The 18376-nt window shown below is 53.1% G+C and overlaps 1 protein-coding gene and 1 long non-coding RNA gene across 3 annotated transcripts in view; one reads left to right on the plus strand and one right to left on the minus strand.

Moving 5' to 3' along the window:
* Positions 1 to 1275: 1275 nt before the first annotated feature.
* On the plus strand, positions 1276 to 6090 carry LOC105853676. Its single transcript, XR_001145467.1, has 3 exons — positions 1276 to 1289; positions 4615 to 4694; positions 5314 to 6090. It is a non-coding gene; the product is annotated as an uncharacterized LOC105853676 (long non-coding RNA).
* The window catches only part of NUMA1 (nuclear mitotic apparatus protein 1), a 57878-nt gene continuing 40882 nt past the window's right edge, over positions 1381 to 18376 (minus strand). For both annotated transcript variants that reach the window (XM_012725368.1, XM_012725367.1), the window contains exons 7-25: positions 17899 to 17986; positions 16514 to 16637; positions 15846 to 16003; positions 15467 to 15584; positions 15246 to 15363; positions 14791 to 14931; positions 13746 to 13868; positions 10213 to 13608; positions 8391 to 8459; positions 6660 to 6770; positions 6363 to 6581; positions 6098 to 6255; positions 4752 to 4998; positions 3806 to 4034; positions 3104 to 3240; positions 2719 to 2895; positions 2433 to 2546; positions 2132 to 2320; positions 1381 to 1955 (exon numbers count right to left, since the gene is read on the minus strand). In XM_012725368.1, the coding sequence (XP_012580822.1) occupies positions 1944 to 1955; positions 2132 to 2320; positions 2433 to 2546; positions 2719 to 2895; positions 3104 to 3240; positions 3806 to 4034; positions 4752 to 4998; positions 6098 to 6255; positions 6363 to 6581; positions 6660 to 6770; positions 8391 to 8459; positions 10213 to 13608; positions 13746 to 13868; positions 14791 to 14931; positions 15246 to 15363; positions 15467 to 15584; positions 15846 to 16003; positions 16514 to 16637; positions 17899 to 17986 (5928 nt within the window). In that variant the 3' untranslated portion in view covers positions 1381 to 1943. The remainder of the gene's footprint in view (positions 1956 to 2131; positions 2321 to 2432; positions 2547 to 2718; positions 2896 to 3103; positions 3241 to 3805; positions 4035 to 4751; positions 4999 to 6097; positions 6256 to 6362; positions 6582 to 6659; positions 6771 to 8390; positions 8460 to 10212; positions 13609 to 13745; positions 13869 to 14790; positions 14932 to 15245; positions 15364 to 15466; positions 15585 to 15845; positions 16004 to 16513; positions 16638 to 17898; positions 17987 to 18376) is intronic.

Consider the following 18376-nt stretch of genomic DNA (forward strand, 5'->3'; position numbering starts at 1 on the left):
TAAGCAGTGCCCAGCGCTGGAAGTGACCAGGCCTGAACTGGAAAACCTACCAAGTAAGGAGTGGTCAGAGGGCAGACTGTGGGCCCAGGGGCCAACCCTTTTGCTATGTACCCCACTGCCCATCAGGCCAGTAGCACTCTCGCTGTTCTCTCTCCTACCCACCTTTGTGTGTGGTTACTGGCTCCCAGGCTCCTCCCTACTGAAGGGACAGAATCAGGTGTGGGGAATGGTTGTAGGCTCCCAGAGGCAGAGAAGCTGGGCACTAGTAAGTTCATCCTGGAAAAGCCAGCCTGGAGTCGCCACATGAAGGACCCACTTCCAGATTCCTTGGATTTGACTGTGGGCCTCCCTCAGAGATAATGCGCTTGCCCTTTAAGACTCCCCCTTGTGTGCTGGGGACCTAGGGGGAAAGAGGCAGGAGCCTGCTCTGTGGAAAGGCTGACTGCTACTTGTATCCCTAGATGGAATGCTGACCTTGTCCTGTAGGACCTACAGCCAGTTTGCCCACTCCAGCATCCTCTACTGGCTGAGCAATGGCTCCTTCATTGAGCACCTCCCTGGCCAACTGCTGGAGTGTGTGACACCAGGTGAGGCACTGAGGAGAGGGCAACAGGAAGGAGGCCTGCTCCCAGCCCCCTCACTCTCTCCTTTGCTGCGGTGGATAGCAGGAAGAGCTCTGCTCTAGCACGGGGTGAATTGGTGGGCTCTGCCCCAAGCACCCACAGCTAATAATGTTCCCAAGACTAAGACTGAAGTAGAAGCAAAAAAGACCTTAGAACTCAGGCAGGGGGGTGGTGGTCTGGCCTGGAGGAAAGTGACAAGAGGTGACTTTTATCACCTTGACCCTTGTCTATCACTTCCCCAGGAGGGGCCGCCCCTGGCTCAAGCAGCCACAGCACCAGCAGTGCCAGTATGAGGCCAGCAGGCAACTCCTTGACCAGAGCCCTATAAGGACTCTTCCTTGTTCCTGGACAGCTCTTAGTTCGGCCTGGCTGAAATGCCATGTCTTTGGTCAAGTCTCTGCTCAGCCACATTCCATATCAACTTAACCTTTTTACCTGTTTTCTGTTCTCTCCTTGAATGGGCTTTCCCAAGGAGGAGATGGGGGCAGTGGTGTGCTGACATCTGTTCATTCACCATCATTCGACTACAGCACTTGGCCTGACCCAGGAGTGACTGACACTCAAGCTAAGACACACCACATTCAGAGTGAGCCTTCAGAAGAGAATGACCCCTAACTCCTCAGGAAGAGACGCTAGATCAAGGGTGCCGGAGGACCTTGAGGAAAGGTAGGATTAGTCTGGAACATACAGCAGGGACAAAGGTGGGTCCACAGAGCCCATATTACCCTATTGCACAGATTAAGGCAGCTCTCAACACTTAAGGGAGAAAAATAGACTTTATTTACAAGTAATAACATTTAGAAAAGATCATCCCAACACTCCCAGTCCCAACCCAGTGACAGGTCTGGGGTGGGTAGGGGGTGAGCTGCCTCTGAAGGCTGCCCAAGGCCCACTGATCCTGGAAAAGAGCATCCTCTGGGCCACTGCATCCTTTGGTTAGGTGAGAGCACCAGAAGGTGGGGTGCCCCCACTAGATCAGTGCCCAGTCCTAGACTTTTAAGAGAAAGGGCCCTGCTCCTCCAGTGGTCCCTTCTAGGGGCTGAGAGGCCTCCCTTGGCCCAAAGCCAGCCTCAAGTCTGGTTCTGATGGAGTAGTGACTTTGCTCTTGGAAAACATCAGGAGAGAGGACCAGGCCACTGCTGACACCTAGCAAGGGCGCTGGTATAGCTCCAGGCTGGGGTTAGCAGGCATCATTGTCTCTAGGGGTTTGGCCACTTGGCCTGGGGGCGGAGAGAAGGCACTGAGAGGACAGGAGACGACCAGGTGAGGCCAGCATCAGCATTGGGGTCACAGGTAGGGCCATTCACTGGTGCTGGTCCTTTAGTGCTTTGCCTGAAAGAGAAACATAGTCACACAATCTCCTTAGTAAGAAATAGCGCCCCCCCCCCAACCCCCCCCGGACAGAGCCCTTGTACTCAGCCCCATCCCCAGTCACTTGGAGGTGTCCCTGTGCTCATCACCCATCAGGTTCCCTGGTTCTTGAGCCCTCCCCCTGGCAGTGCCTCCACCTTGCCCTTGGCCCGAGGGGTGGTGGCAGCAGCGGTCGTGGCAATGCGTGGAGAGCGGCGGGTTCCACTGCGGGTATTGGGGGAGGACTTGGACGGGGCTTTCTTTGAGGCTCCCCTCCGTAGAAGGCTATTCCCGAGCTTCTTGGGTGTGTTGAGGATACTGAAGGCCATTGACTGGCGGCGGTCAGCCTGTGGGAGGAGCTGTTACAATGGGGACTCCCCCATCCAACTTAGTGCTCTAAGCCTTTGCCAGCAAGGACCCACCCCTCCCTCCAGGGTCTATCTCCTGTCCCCGACTAACCTGTTTAACAACTGCAGCTGCTTTCTTCTGCGCCTCAGTAGTGCTCTGTTTGCGCCCTTCATGTCGGTCTCTGGGAGTCATGGGGCGCGGGAAACAGCTGGTAGCCTTTTTAGACTGGGGAGAGATGACAGGATGTCACACTCCAAGCCAGGGTAGACCCTGTAAGTCATCTTGTCCCACCAGGAACCCCATCCTCACATCGACCTGTAGAGAGAGGAGCCTCCCCTTTAATCCACTTCCCAACTGAATAATCTCAGGATACAACAGAGAAACCGATGTCATCTACCTCAGGGGTGCCAGGGCCTTGGTGGGACTCTGAAGAAACACGTTTGCGCTGCTGCCGGGTGGTAATGCCAATGCCTTCAGCTATCTGAGCAGGCTGCATGCTGGCTCTGCGCAGGGTCTCCCGGGGGTCCCCGGTTTTCATCTCCTCATCTGTGATGGTACCCAGGCTTAGGGAAGGCTGCATGGGGTGGAAGTGTCAGCAGTCTTAGATGGTGTTGGAGTACCCCGACTCCCACTGCCCTGGCATGTGGAGCAGCTGAAGCCACCTCCCTACTGCCTGTCCCACTCTGAGTCCTTCCTGGAAGTGTAAGGTCACACCCACTCCCTACCACAAGGCCGAGGGAAAAAGGTGAGCCAGGTCCTGTGCAGGTGACCCCAGTGCTCACTCTAGACTCCAGTGGGTAGCAGGTCTTCAGGTGTGGAGGACAGACTCTGTTGCGCTGCTGCAGTTCTGCAATGCGGTTCCAGTCATCCAGCTGCTCAGGTTCATCCTGGCAAGTTCCCATGTAGAAGCTGTTCCTTCCTATGGGGAAGGCAGGCAAGTCAGTTATGGGCTGGGAGGCAGCAGGTCACCTGCTGGCTTTGCTACCTCGACACTCTGACTTGGAGTCTCTGCCCATTTCCTGCTCTGCTCGATGCTGGTTTCAGGAGTAGAACTCACAGGCCCTTTCTAGCTGGAGGCTTGCTCACTGCTCTCTCTATAGAGACATCATACACAGACTGTGACTCCCACAGAAACTAACTGAAGGTCAGGAATCGATGCTCCTGGCTGGAGCCTCCAAGAGGAGACCAAGGGTATAGCACTGGGCAGCCCCTCACAGAAGGGCCTGGGCTCCTGACAGTCGCTGAGTGACACTACTGTGTCACTTTCTGCAGCTATGTGGGCATTAATGGTTGACCCTGCTGAGAGGAATGTCAGCCTGACTTCCCTTCCCATGCAGTCTTCTGATAGACGTGTAAGGCCTTCACACTGGGGAGGTGGCCAAGGTGCTGGAAAAGTAGTCAGAAAGCCAGTGCTGGATGTTTAAAAAAGTCAGTTCGTCCCGTGTGCCAAGACTGGGTCTGATGAGTCCCCACCACTCCCTCACCTGGAGGGGCCCCACTGGACACTCCAGCCTGAGAGCGGCGTGCAGAGCTGCGTGTGGTGGGCCTGTAGCCGGGCAGGCTCAGCAGAGCTGCATTTCCATCATCAGGAGAACCCAGGCGGGCTAGAGACTGGGCAGAGGATGCAGCTCGCAGGCCAGCCTGGGAGGCAGGGGCAGACTGCGTGCTGTAGAAGGATGAGTTGGCGCTGTCTGGCTCTTCGACATCTAGCTTCTGGAAGAAAGGGTGAAATCTGTTGCAATGGGGTAGAGACCTTAACACTCAAAACTACCTCCTCTGCTTCCCTTCCTGAGGTACCTCAACACCTGTGGTATACCACTTGGCTTTACAGGGAGCCTTAGCTCTGCATCTGCAAGAAATGGTCCCATACAAGGTGAATTTGTCAGTTTTAGAAGGCAGGTACAAAGCAGTGAACTGAGTGTCCCTCCTAGTCATACAGTGTGGTGGAGCCAACCCTGGTTGGGCTCATCCACAGCTTCCCAGCTCTTTAGTCTATCTGGACTCTGACAATTTTCTAGAACCTCTCCAGCTTCTTGGCAACACAGGGAGCTGCCCTCTGCTGCAACGAAGGTGAAGGTCACCTCCTGGAATAGGTAAACAAGGACCTAATCTGGCTGGTAGCCCAGTGTACAGCCACAAAGCATCTTAGCTGCCCCAAGGGTGTATGGGAGGCACGAGCTGCAGCTTCACATTCTATCCCATCAGCCTGCACAGGGTCCATGCTACATGTGGAATGAAAACTAGCCTTAGACTCAGGAGACCCATCCACTTACAGCCTTTCCCCTTCCCACAGAGACCTAAGCAAGTCACTTTAAGACAGCAACTGAACTGCTCAACCCTGCCTGCCTCTTGAGGCTTCTTTGAGGACTGATGGTAAGATGTCCTGAGGGGAGGTATTAAGGGCCTGCAGCCCCACCCCAGCAGCCTGACCTTGGTCATAGTGATGTTGATGATTTGCGTGGTACGCCGGCGAGCAGAGCGGGTCTTCCGGCCTGAGTCCAGAAAGACGTCCCCCAGGGAGTCCAGGCTGCTCTCCAGGGGAGGCTGACCACGAGTAGGGATGGGGGTGAAGTAGAGACTCTCCAGGGATTCTACCTTGGGGGGTAGGCGCTGCGAGACAGGTGAGGCTGGCTCTCCAGGGATGCTGGTGCCATCTGGCTGGGTACGAGGCAGCTTGCTGTAGAAAGAAACCTACTGAGGTGCCATTCCTAGGTCAAGGACTTATGTCCACTCTGCTCTAAAGTAACCAGCTTATATACTTACAAGCAGAACCAGGTAAAGCACCCCATTTTTCCCAGGAGGTAGCTTAAATCCACCCTTATTCCCTAGTGACTTCATTCCGATCCCTTTAAGTCCTCAATTAAGTCCTCAATATTGGCAAAACCCAGACCTGCTCAGCAGGGTCTGGTGAGGCCCCAAATTACCCACTAGGCACCCAGACAGGCCCCTGGATGCCCCCATCTATCTTCCTTCTTCCTGCATGTTCCGTCAGCAAAGAGAAGGAGCCTCCAGTGTGTGCACCAGCACGAGTCTACTGAGTCCCATCGGCGAATCTCACAGCTTTCCTAACCACAGTCCACTGCACTCTTACCGCCGTTTCTGGTCTGCCTCTTCTCCCCACACTGGCGTCTGAGTCACCTGAGTGGTCACGAGCCAGGTTCAAGACCAGCTTGGGCACTCTGGGACTTGGGCAAATGATTGTCTCTCTACCCCTGTTTCATCTGTTAAAGGAGAACCTACCACCTCAGAGGGCTGTTGTGAGGAAAATAACATTTTTCAAGTGTCTGGCATGCATTGTTAATAAAAATCAATGTTTCTAGTCTCAGCTTCTTCACTGGCTCTTGGTAACTGTTTTTTAAGTATGTGGATCTGACCCACAGTGCCTTTAATATAAAATCTAAACACTCCCTCAAAGAGGAAGTCCAACCAGCCCTCCCAGGTCTGGGCCCATGGACGCCTTCTTGAACTCACTTTCCCACGTGCTCTGCTCTCACTGTGCTGTCCATCAAGCACATACAACTACAGGCTGATTTAGCCTCAAAGCAGGAATGACGGACTCTCTGAAGCCATTTCTGACCACTCCTTTCCTTCTACTGTTATGCCCTAAACAAACATCTGGCATAACACCTGTTAATACTTCATTCTTCTGAGAATCAGCTTCCAGAGGGCAAAGGGGCCACATCCTATTTATCTCACAGCCCCAGAGGCTCAAGAGCTGGCGTGATAAACATTAGGTATTTAGTGGACAACAGCTTGAAGAGGAATGTGCCTCTGACCTGGTGATAGTGAGGGGGGTTCCCTCCTCACAGCTCAGGTCCAGGCTGTCAATACTCAAGTCCAGCTGAGGTTTTGCCTGGGGCTCCCGGCTCTTTAAGGCATCGGTTGCCACCTGGAACTTGCCCAGGTCTCGAAGCTGCTGGTCAGCGTGGGCAACCTGGGAAGGAGAGGGGATGGGGAAAGCAAAGATGAGTCTAAGGCAGGATGGTCTAGGAGAGGAGGGCAAAAGGGTCTGACTGGTGAGGGATGTGACCTGATACTTACCTGCGCCTCCAGGCTGCGCACCTGGGCAGTAAGGTGGCGGCAGCTCTGTTCAGCCTCCTTGGTTTTCAGCCCAGCCTGCTGTAGCTCACGGCCCAGCCGCTCGGCTTCGGCCCGCAGCTCCTTGTTTTCCTTCTGCAGCTGCTCCAGGCCTCGCAGCTGTTCCTGCAGCTCTTGGTTCTGTTGCTTCTTGGCATCATAATGGGTCTTGGCTTTCTCCATCTACACGTACAGGGGCAGGCACGTGGGACGGGGGCTAAAAGGCAGGAGGGAGGCAGAGCAGGTAGGGGCTGGGCTCACCTGTAGTTTGTAGTGCTCAGCTGCCTGTTCCTTTTGGCTCAGCTGTGTCTGTAGCTCATTCAGCTGGGCCTGGAGCCTCTGGGCCTCTTGCTGGCTCTCACCCCCCTGGGCCTGGAAATTATGAGAAAGCCTGATCAAGGTGGCTGGTTTGGCTACTCCACCCAAACTTGCCCTGGCCTCTGTTCTCCCAGAATAAGTTTAAAACAAACAAACAAACAAAAAAACCCTTTTACTCTCCCCTGCCTACTTCCAGAACATCACAAACCTTTAAGGGCCATGTTTTGTTTTTTTTTTTTAAAGATTTATTTATGCATACATAAGAGGTACAGGCCAAAGGTGTAGGAGCCGTGATAGCCATTCACCAGAGACAGAGCGGAACAGGCTGAGGAGCTGTGGGCAAGGCAGGAGAGGTTTGCTGCATGTGTATTAATTACCTCCCTGGCTGGAGATGGAACTCATGCTGAGGGGCCCAGCTGTGGCTTCTGCCACTAACTGCTTCTTGCTCTGCTTTAAACCTTTGCACCACTGGGGAATGCCCTTAAGGGCCATATTCTGCAGGAACTTTCAGCAGATGCCTTTTCAGATCGCTGTATCTTTGAGGCCAAGTACAAATTCATTTTCACCCCAGATGCATAGTGTACACCCATCTTCCTCCCCCTCCTTCATGCCTCAAGGGGAAAGAAACATCTTCTGGAAATACCTAGTTGCAGAGCACAGAGCAGCACACAGCATGTGAGCTGTCCCAAGATACATGAATACATCCTCTGTCAGAACCATTGGAAAGTAACTTTGTCTCCATTTCACAGATAGAGAAAACTGAGCTCAAAGATTTCAGGAAAAGTGACCAAATCATAGTAACTAAGTCAGCAGGTTAAGAGTTGAACCTTGGTCTACCTAACTCCAAAGTCTCCCACTCATGCTGCCACCGCCCCTCTCCGGGCCACAGACCCCATGGAGGGTGGGGCCTGTGCCTGGCTCACTGTCCACCTGCATTGCCGGCTTGTGCTCACTTTACTGTAGACACTGGACAGGACCACCGGCCTTACTTTTCTGCATCTCCTAGCACCACCAGAGGCTACCCAAAAGGAGAACAATAAATGCCTGTTTATCACATTATCATGACTTGATGTGGAAAGAGGAAGTGAGCTGGAGAAGCAAAATCCCCACCACCTCCTGTAACCAAACAGGTCTTTAGTGAGTCCCAAGGTCATGAGCGCCCAATTCTTTACTAAAAGCTGTGATGGATGCCTAGAACTACAAAAAGGCAAATATTAAATTGGAGAAAGTAAAATCACTAAAAGCATCAATATTAAGTTGTACTATAATATTAAATGTTGACGCTTTTATTCCTTGAGACGATCTAGATCAGTTAGATCAGTGTCTTCGAACAGAACTTCCTGTCATGGTGGAAATATTCTAAATCTGCCTCTTTGATGCTGTAACCATTACTGCAAGTAGCAGGAAAATAAGGCTAGTGTGACCGAGGAATTAAAAATTTCATTATAACTAACTGAAGTTGAACCACAAAGAACTAGTCGACCAGTACTGTAGAGGGATGGGTGGGAGCCACCTGGACTTTCCTGAAAAGCACACGCAGGTGCTTCTGAGGCAGCAGCTCTCCAAAGGCTCCTCCTCGCACCACATCCACCGCGGTCCAAAGGCCAAGAGCACCTCCTGCCCACACCCATACTCTGCTGCGGACAGAGGTCTATCTCCCCTTTACTGTCTCACCTTCAGCTTTTGTTGCTGGGCCTTGCAGGTCTGCTCATGGTCAGCAAGCTTCTTACTCAGTTCTTCCACCTGAGGCAGGGAAAAGAAGATTCAGGAGGGCTTCACTAGGTTTTCCAGGCAAACTGGGGTTTCCCAGACCAGCCCCCAGTGTTTCTAGGAAGAAACCTGAGTCCTTTCTCCTCATTCTAGTTGGGAAACAGCCGGCTGCCCAGGCTGGTTGGCAGACATGAGTATGACCCAACACAGGTGCTGCTGGGAACACCTGCCCATGCTCCCCTCCACCTGGGCCTGCAACCCTCAGCCCCTAAAATAAGAGAGGCCTGCTGCCACCAAAATCTGCAAAATTGTCTCTGAGGTGGTGACACCCTACTCCTGCCACCATTCCCAGCCCTAACCTTCCCCAGTGGAGAACAGGGGAACTGATTTTTGACTCCGGTAAACACACCCAGTGAACAGCTAACTCTCTTCAAAACTGCCAAGCAAAAGGCCAGATACGCTCAAAACCTCTTTCCAATACCACACTGGGCTTTAGTGTGGCTGTGGTAGTTAGCAGGGGGATCACACTGCTGGAGCACAAGGGCAGGAGAACATACACACTCCAAGCCCACCCCACTTCTACAGAGAGGAAGAGGAGATGAAGCATACTCCCAAGGGCCCTGGAGCTCAAGCCCAAGGCCCAAGGCCTCCATTGCTAACTGCCGTTCAGTTTGATTGTCTCCCATCATCTTGGGTGCCGAGGAGGTGTTGGGTAGGAGAGGAAGGCCTAAGGAAAGGCGGACCGGGTGCTCCCACTGAACAACAGCAATCTTGACCTTTAGAACAGTGGAGATCCTGGGACAACAAGGCAGCCGCCAGGCCTCCCCTTCTGATAGAGACCTTTACTTTCCTCCCAACCTTGGTTTTTCTGTTCCTAGACGTAGCTATCTAAACCATGCTCGAACAGGGTCAGTGATGCAGAGGCAGCATCCAGAGCTCTCACGCCCCTCTAATCTGTGAGAACTGCCTGTGTCACCTTCACAGCTTGTGTGTCAAGGAAGGGACTTGAGCACACAAAGCCCTATCTTCTGAGTGCCCCTAAACTTGGAACAAGACTGGGAGAGTTTACAATCCCAAGGACTGTCACTGGTTCTGGTAAGGAACAAATGAAGCCCACGCTACCCTTCATCGCTGACATGCAGATGACACAGAGTGCAGAGGGCCGGAGAGGCTGGCCAGGGCGGGTAGGATGAGGTGCAAGGGAAGGCCCTGCACATGGCACACCTCAGTCTGGTGCTGAGCTTGTGGCTTGGCGCTGGCCTCTTCACTAACAATTCACCACGGGAGCTGGCGGAGGCAAGCTGCAGGTCCACCTTCACTGCTTAGAGCCCCCGGCACTGCCGGCTCAGTCTGCGCTCCCTGAAATACCTTTAGTTGCCTCACCTATGCATAGAGGTGGGGAACATTGAAGACAGGTGACGTGGGGGTCAAAAAGGCACTGCTGCTCTTGACATGGTCCCCAAGGAGCTAGACGTGTAGAAATTTTAAAAATGTATTTGGCTTATTCTAGTTCGCGGGGCCCCCACTGCAGGTATCCCTCAGTTTGCCTCCAGAATGGGCTGGCAGCCTTCAGGGCTTGACTCTAGGGACAGAGCTAGGGAACGGGAGGTTGTGGATATCTTGGTGAAGGGGCACCAGACTTAAACTACTGCCCTCCTAATCACACAGTGGGAAAGACAAGGCACCCCAACACTGGGAGCCAGAGGCCCTGGAGCACAGGAGGGGAGAGGGACAACGCCTCTCCTCAGGTCTGAGCTCTGGGTGTGTGACTGAGCTGGCACCTTACCTGGCCAGTTAGTTTCTGCCGCTCTTCCTGGAACCGCTGCCTCTCCTCCAGGACCTTGACCTTGGCACCCTCGTACTTGGCAGCCATCACCTCCAGCTCCCGGGCAGTACTCTGTGCTTCCCGCTGCATCTCAGCCAGACGGTTTTCAGCGTCAGCACGGACAGCTGCGAGCTCTTGGCCATACTTCTCCCGAGCCTGGTCCAGCTCCACTTCTAAAAACTGCCGGCCAAGGTTTGCTCGCTCACCCAACCCCCGGTTCTCCTCTGCCAGCAGGCCATGAGCCTTCTTCAGCATGCTCAGCTGCTCTGCGTAGCTGGCCTTCTCCGCTCGCAGCTGCTGGGCTGCTCGCTCTTGCTCTGCCACCTTCTGCCGCAAGGGCACCAGCTCCCCGAGTTCCCGCTGGGCTCGCAGCAGCTCGGCCCGCAGCCCACCAGCTGCCTGCTTGCTTTGCTCCAGCTCCTCGCGGTGGCGCTTCTCGGCAGCTGCCTGCTCAGCCTGCAGCTGCTGGCACAGGTGTTTGACCGGCAGCAGCTCACTCACCAGGGCCTGTGTGCTGGTGTGCTCGAGCTGCAGTGCGGACAGCGCCTGTTCCTTCTGGAAGAACTTCTCTTGCCACGCCTTTAATTCTTGGCCCAGCTCCTCTGCTCGCTCTGCCTGGGAGGCCAGCTCTTGTCGCAGGCTCTCTGAGGCCACCCGCTGCTTCTCCGCCTCCTCCCGAAGGGTCTGGACCTCCTCCCGCAGAGCAGAGCTTCGTTCAGCGGCTCTGGCACTGTTGCTGGCTGTCTCAACCTGGAGCAGGCGCAGCCTGTCCTCCAGCTTCTGGCTCTTCTCTGACTCGGCTACAACCAGCCTCTTCAATTCCTTGCTCTCACCCTCCTTCTCCAGAACCTGGCGGTTGAGGATGGACACTTCCTCCTCCAAACTACTGATTAGACTGTTTTTTCTCTCAGCCTCTTGCTGGCCCCGGGCTACCTGGGCCTTCCAGGCATCCTCAGCCTTGCTGAGGTCTTGAGCCTTGGTGCGGAGGGTGGCCAGTTCCCTTTGGGTGGAAGCTAAAGTGTCCTGACTACGTCCCAGCTCCTGGGCCTTCTCCTCTAACTGGCCCCGCAATGACTCCAAGGCCCTGGCCTGCTCAGTGTGGGAGGCGCGCTCAGACTCTAGGCTGCGCTCCAGGCTGCAGGCCTTGTGCTGATGCTCCCGACACTGCTGCTGCAGCTTGCTCACTTCTGCCCGCAGGGCTTCCAGCTCAGCACCTTTTTGCTCTGTCTTTCCAGTTGTTTCAGACTGGGCTCCTGACCCAGAAACATCTCTACTGGCTGCCACTCCAGACTGCTGGCGCTCTTCCTCTTTCTTGGCAAGCTGTGTCTTCAACTGCTCCACAGTTTGCTGAAGCTCCCCCAGCTCCATTTTCTGGGAAGCTTCATGCTCACGCAACTTGGACAGTTCCTGGTCTTTCTCTTCCTTTTCCATCTGAGCACGGGACAGTGCCTCTTGCAGGGTAGCAAACTCTACACGCTGCTCATTGAGGGCATTCTGCAGCCGCATCTCAAGCTCAGCCTTGGCAGCCTTCTCAAGGGCAAGATCAGCTTGGGCCCGGCCCCGCTCCTGGGTCAGCCTTGCTACCTCCCTCTCCTGCTGTTCACGTTCCTCCTGCTGCTGTCCTTGGCTCTCCATAAGCGCAGCACGTAGCCTCTCCAGCTCACTGAACATCTGCTCTGCCTCACGCTCCATGGCCTGCAAAGCATCCTGGGTGCTGCAGAAGGGGCGTCCCCGCTGCTCTTCCAGCCACTCTGACTCTCGGTCTCCTGCCCTTGGGTGCTCCTTGCGTAACTCACAGGAGGTTGTTTCTTGCTGCTCACCTGCCCTGCGCACCAAGGCCTCTAGGTGGGCTACCTCCTTGCTGGTGGCAGCCATCTTCTCCTGTACAGTGGAGAGGTCATCTGCAAGCTTCTGGGCCCTGACCTCCTTCTCCTGGACCTGCTGGAGGGCTCTGGCCAGGTTGGCGTGCAGCTGAGCTAGCTCACTCTGCTGCCGACCTATTTGGAGCTCACTGTGGGCCTCTATCCCAGCCACCTTCTCCTTTGCCTCCTGGAGTTCCTGGCGGGCTTTCTCACATTCCTCCTTCAGAGCCATCATCTGTTCCTGGAACATGGCGCCATATCGTGCTTCCTCTTGCTGGTTATCCTCATACCGCTCACGCCAGGAAGCCGCCTCTTTGACTAGCTGCTCACATTCACTCTCAGCCCTGCGCTGGGAGGCCACAGCCTCTGCCAGCTCCTGTCTCAGGGCTTCTGTCTCAGCCTGATGGGCCTCCTCAAGCTGCTGTAATCGGGTCTCCAGCCCCTTGCGGCCATCCTTCTCTTCTTCCAGTTCCTTCCGTTCCTGCTTATGCTGCTCCACCAAGTTCCGGGTCTCTGCCTCCAGCTTGGAGATACAACGCTGCTGCTGCTCCAGGGCATCTGCAGCTCTGCGCTTCTCCTCTTCCAGGCTGCCCTGGGTAAGCTTCAAGGACTCCTCGAGGGCCCGGACCTGCTCCTGCAGCTGGCCCTTCTCCTGAGTCATCCTTTCCTTCTCAGTGGCTTTTTGCTGTTCAGACCTCAGTTGGGCCTTCAGCTCTGCCACCTGGGCCTGAGTCTCACGCTGCTCCTGGCCGGTAGCCTCCACTTGGGCACGGAATTCCTCCACCTTTTGGCTCAGCTCTGCCTTCTCCTTTTGGGCCTGTTTGACTGAGGTCTGGGCACTGTCCCGAGCTTCATTAGCAGCCTGAAGTTGCTGTTGCAAAAGCTCTAGCTTGGCAGCCTTCTCCTTCTCCAATGCCTCCAGCTGCTGGAGGGCTGAATCCCTCTCCCTTAAAGAGGTTTCCCGTTCTGCAGTAGCAGCAGCCAGCTGCTGGGTGTGGTCTCGCCTAGTTGCCTCTTGCACCTTGGCGGCCTCCTCCAACAGCTGCTCCTTCTGCCTCAGGCTATTGCTCAGCTGCTCCATCTGGTGGCGAAGGTCCTGGGCGGCTTGTTCTTGCTGTTGGAGGGTCTGTGTTAGCTGGGCCTGCTCCTTTTTGGCCTGCTGTTTCAGGCTAGCCAGTTCTTGATCCTGCTGCTGGAGTGTGGCATTAAGGGTGGTGAGTTCAGCGGTCAAGGTGGTCACTTGGGCAGCAAGTTGGGTCCTCTGAGCCTGGGAGGCTTGTTCCAGCTCCTCGTTGGATTGTTTGAGGTTGTCCAGGGAGACCTGCAGCTGAGAAATGAGGCCAGCCAGCTGCTGCTTTTCTTCTTCATAGTGGCTCCGCTCAGCAAGCAGCTTGGCTTCCTGCTGGCCCCGTTCAGTCTCCAGTGCCTCCACCTTGGCTTGGAGCTGGGTGTTGTTTGCAGCAAGAGTGGCTGCCTCTTGCTTCAGGGTTTCCAGCTGGTGACAAAGAGACAAAAGGGAATCAGCATGAAAACTCGGTCACCACAGAAGTGGGGGTGGCCAGGTATCTGAACATGCCAACCAGGTCCACACCAGCCCTGCACAGGTCACTCTGCTGCTCCTGTGCATCCTACCTGCAGTACGTCACCCAGCACCTCGCCCTTCTCCCGGGTTGGGTTCTCCTGCAGCTGGGCCAAATGTTCTTCCAGTTGTGAAAGTTTCCCCTGAAGGATTTCATTTTTCTCTTCAAGGCATTTCTGAGAATAATCAAGAACCCCACGTGAATAGATGTGGAGCAGGCACACAGGCCCTCAAGAACACCAATAAAATATGGGACCTTATTATCGAGCTCTCCTTTGCCCACTAGGAAAAGCTCTCAGAAATCAGGTTCTGGGGACCGCGAGGCACCTGATTTTCTAGCCTCGTTCCAGGGCTGAACTGAGTCAGGTGAACTGCTTCTCCAAATCTGCTCAGTTTGCTTCAAATTTTCTTACTGTACACCCTTCCTCACACATGTCTTGACTCCAAGATTATCTAAAAGACACCCACCAGCTTAAAAAATATTCCATGCCTATCTGGGCATTCCCAGCAACACCTACAGTGACTAGTTTCTGTTCTCACTTCTCACTGCTCACTTAGCGGCTGCAGTGGGCCGGGCACTATGCTGAACACCTCTTAGAGCTCTATTCCCCTAAACAATCTGGAAGGTAGCTATTACTTACTGTCTCTCTTTTAGAGAGCAAGATTCTGATGCTGAGAAGTTCATTAAGTGCATTATCCCAGGGCTACATGACTAGTAAATGGCAGAGTTGGGATTGTAATAACAGTAATAATAACAACAACAAATTCATTTAGTTTGTATCACATAATGTGTTAAGTTCTTTATATGCATTATCTTACAAGAACTAGTGAAAAAGTGACTTGCTATTTTTCCCATTTGAGGGAACATGTGCTTAAAGAAGTAACTTGTCCAACATACTCACCCTGTAAATAGCAAAGACAGACCTAAAGGTGTACTGCATGTAAACTGACAATCTTTCTATTAAAGCACACTATTAAATCTTGAAGAAAAGTCAGCCTAATTCACTAAAGCCCCAGAGAAAGGACTGGTAAACAGAATTCGACTTCGAACATGAGGTCAAGATTGTGACCTGACTCCCACAGCAAAGGGTTAATTACCTTGTCCTGCAGGGCTGTGCCCAGCTCCTTCTCTAGCCGGGCCTGTTTCTCCATCCATTCCTGAGTGGCCTTGCTGTGCTCCTCGGTCAATTCATTCAGTGCACCCTGTAGTTGCTGCAGGTGACTGGCAAACTCCCGCAGCTGAGGCAGAAGTGGGAATCCCATCACCCAGAGTCAAAAAACTGGTATCACCACTGCCTGCCTGCTTGCTGACCCTAGGGTTTTCCTTCTAGCCCTCCTCAAACCAAATGCAACTAATCACATCTCTAACTCAATACTATAAATCAAAACTTAGGACGGTAACTCATTCCCTGGCGGGGTCCCAAGTGGTAGATGAAGGTCTCTAGAGACTGAAACAGGTCCTTCTTCTCAGCTCTCTTGTTAGGAGGCTCTTCCATACCAACTCATGCCCCAGGAGTCTCTATGTGGGGGATCTGACCCCAAACACTACTCACCTTAAAGGAAAGGTCCCCATTTTCTTCAGAAAGTTGGCTGATTTTGCGATCCATCTGGCCCTTCTCTGTTTTCAGGTCCTGGCACTGCTTCAGAGTCTCATGGAGTCGCACAGTAAGGCTTTGAGGGAGGGAAGGAGACAAGTTCACCAGGAAGTTAGGTGAGGCTGGGGGTTAGGGGGAGGCAGAAAATAGGGAGGTGAGAAGAAAGCAGAGTAAACTACCTCTCATTCTTGCTCTGGAGCTCCTCAAGCTCCCTGGATTCCGGTGGGCTGGTGGTCTGCTTCTCATTTAGCAGAGCCAGGCGGTCAATGCGCTGCTGCATCAAAGCTATCTGTGCATCTGCCCGGAGGAGGGAAGAGAAGGGCAGTCAGCAAGAACAGGGGAGGGGGAGAGAGGGGAGGCAGTCAATCGAAAGGGAGGACAGTGGCAAGGGCAGAACCAGCTTCTAGGTTAGTCTGACAGGCCCAGAACTGAGCTCTAAATTCCAGGGTTCACAGCAGGGACACATGGGAGGTAAAGGGGCCACTCCTCAGATGAGTCCAGCTCTTCAATGGACAGAAATCCCAAAACACAAACACCTTCCAGGGCATCAACACCTACCCTTCTCAGTGAGGAGTTTGCGATTCTCAGCCAACTCCTGCTCCAACTCATCCCTGTTATTTCTCTCATCTGCAAGCTGCTTCTTCAGCCGTCTCATTTGAAATTGTGGGGTCTGCAGAATGTCACCCATGGGTGAGGCAGGAGAACCTGAGAGGAAGCTGAAAGAAATGGTCCAAATACCATGATCACAGCCCAAGATGTGAGGGCTGAAGTGACCAACAGTGGGGAGGTTGGGGTGGTTTTCAGGTTGTAAACAGGGCTTGCGTGACTTACTGGGAGGCCCAAACACCTGGTTCTGTTGGCCATGCTACTTCATACCTCATGACAGAATTTGTGAGACCTTTCCTTCTCCTAGCCAATTTCTTTGCTTCCCTCCCATACCCACCCAAAGGAGACGCATTTCCCTTGCCTCTGCAGAACTGTACTAAGAGAAGGATCTTCAGTCTCCAAGGAAGAAAGAAATTCCATAAGCAGAGAACTGTCTTGAAAAAGCATTCTGCCCAAGGCTGATTCCAACCAATTCCCCCAATTAGTACTGGGTTAGGGGAGAGAGCTTGTCAGTCTCTGATGAAGTAAGAGGGGCTGGTGAACAGCTCAGCCTCTAGAATTATAGGGATTTGAAGGCTGAGTGGAGACGCCCATCGAAGGACAATATTCCCAGCACATACTTGTTCCCACTGGAAGAGGAGGCAACCTTCTGTAGCTCAAGGAAGTGAACCTCTCTCTTGGCCTGGTGGCTGGGCGGGGAGAACTCTTCAGAGAAGATGCTGGAACAGGTGGAAGGGACAGGAGCTAGGGAGAAGCAGCAGACAAACCAATCACAAAGTGGGTAGTAAGAGAGTGAGTGGGTTTGTATTTTTATGCAATCTGAAAACTTGGCTGAGGGAAGCAAATCTACAGACACTTACATGTAGTCTACAGAGGGAGTCACAGGCAGAGCCTGAAACCTGGGGTCTGGTTATCTCCAGGAAAGCATCCCTGAGCCCAATCAAACAAAGGCTGCCATTTCCACAGACTGTCAGAGTTCCAAGAACACAGTGAAGGGAGAGTGCCCTCCATGTTTACAGGTGACAAGGTGCTCATGCTTTTCCCGTAAGCCAACACTGCAGAGGCAGCTCAGGTGCCCTGAGCAAAATCCTGTTCAGCCCCTGACTTCTCAGGTCAGAGCCTCTGGCCTCCTTTCTGAACTCCTCTGTTCTAAATCTTGCACTGGCAACAAAACCTTGTCCCTTTATTTCCCATGGCGGCTTCCTCATGATTCTCCTCCCATTAAATACCTCTCTTTAGTCTCCTTAATCCACTCCTCCCTCCTTCAACCACCCTGTAAACTCTACAGTCTGACTGGGCCTATTTGCTCTGTCCACAGTGCTCCTGGTTTTGAAGGTCATCCAAACCCATCGCCTGGGCCAGAGTCTTTGCCTGCCTTCTAGACTTACATTCCAACACTTCCATCTGAAGGGCTCATGAGGAACCCGAACATGAGGAACATCAAACTGTGTGCAGCTAGAAGAGAACATGCCTAGACCTAGGTCTTACATTCTTATCACTAGACTCCCTACATGACAGGGCTCTTTCCATTGTTCTTCCAGGCAGCTAGAAATCTGACAGATTCAGCATCTCTCTGTTCTAGCACTTACTCCTTATCATACTTCATTATCTGCCTTACCTCATAAAACATACAGGTTTCAGATGGTAAAACCATGTTTTTAAGACTGTACTCCTATCTTTAAAGCTTAGGGTGGTGATTGTGGGGGGGTGGGGGGTAAGTATGTATGGAGAGGGATCAAGGACAACCTAGTAGCAGACACAATCACTTCTAAATATTCTGCTTAGCTGCTGCTAGACAGCAAGAGGAACTCTCTCTGCAGGAACTAGGATGATAGCTACAGGGCTCAGAAATTTGCCTACTCTACCACACACTATTCCTGAGCGCCAACTATACCTTTTGTTGGGGAAAAAACAAAAACCCTCACCATCATTCCTAGCAGGATCCTAGCAAACCCAGCTCAGACAGGAGGGATCCTCAGTTCCTCAGTAGTGGCCCCCTAGTTACCTTTCTGTAAGAAGTTCTCTAGGTCCTCATTCAGGTTTAGCCCATCCTCGTGGTCCAGCACAAACTTGAGAATGACAGCTAACTCAGCCTGGGTCACAGAGAGAGAAACCATTACAAAGGCGTGGCAGGGAGTTCTGAATCACCTGGGAACTGCCTGCCCCAGGAGCCTGCAGGAGCCCATTCTTCCTCTTCCAGCCAGAAGAGATGTGTTCAACTTGAGATGTGTTCACTCCACATGTCCCTTGCCCTTCTCCTCTCCTAAAGATGCACCTGGGATCAAACAAGTGTTTTTAACTGACCTCACTTGTGACCACAAGCAAATGCAGTCAGAAAGCTTTCTATAGAACTATGTGGGCCTCTTCCAGGTGACCCTCACCACTGTTCTCTGAGTGAAAACATCTGGGGTTTACTCATAGCTAAATCCACCAGCTCAGCTTAAAGTCTTCCCTGCCTCATCTGAATTCCAATGCTACAGAGT

This window comes from Condylura cristata, unplaced genomic scaffold (genome assembly GCF_000260355.1).
Source record: "Condylura cristata isolate star-nosed mole 26May11 unplaced genomic scaffold, ConCri1.0 scaffold00015, whole genome shotgun sequence".
Classification (NCBI taxonomy): Eukaryota; Metazoa; Chordata; class Mammalia; order Eulipotyphla; family Talpidae; genus Condylura; species Condylura cristata.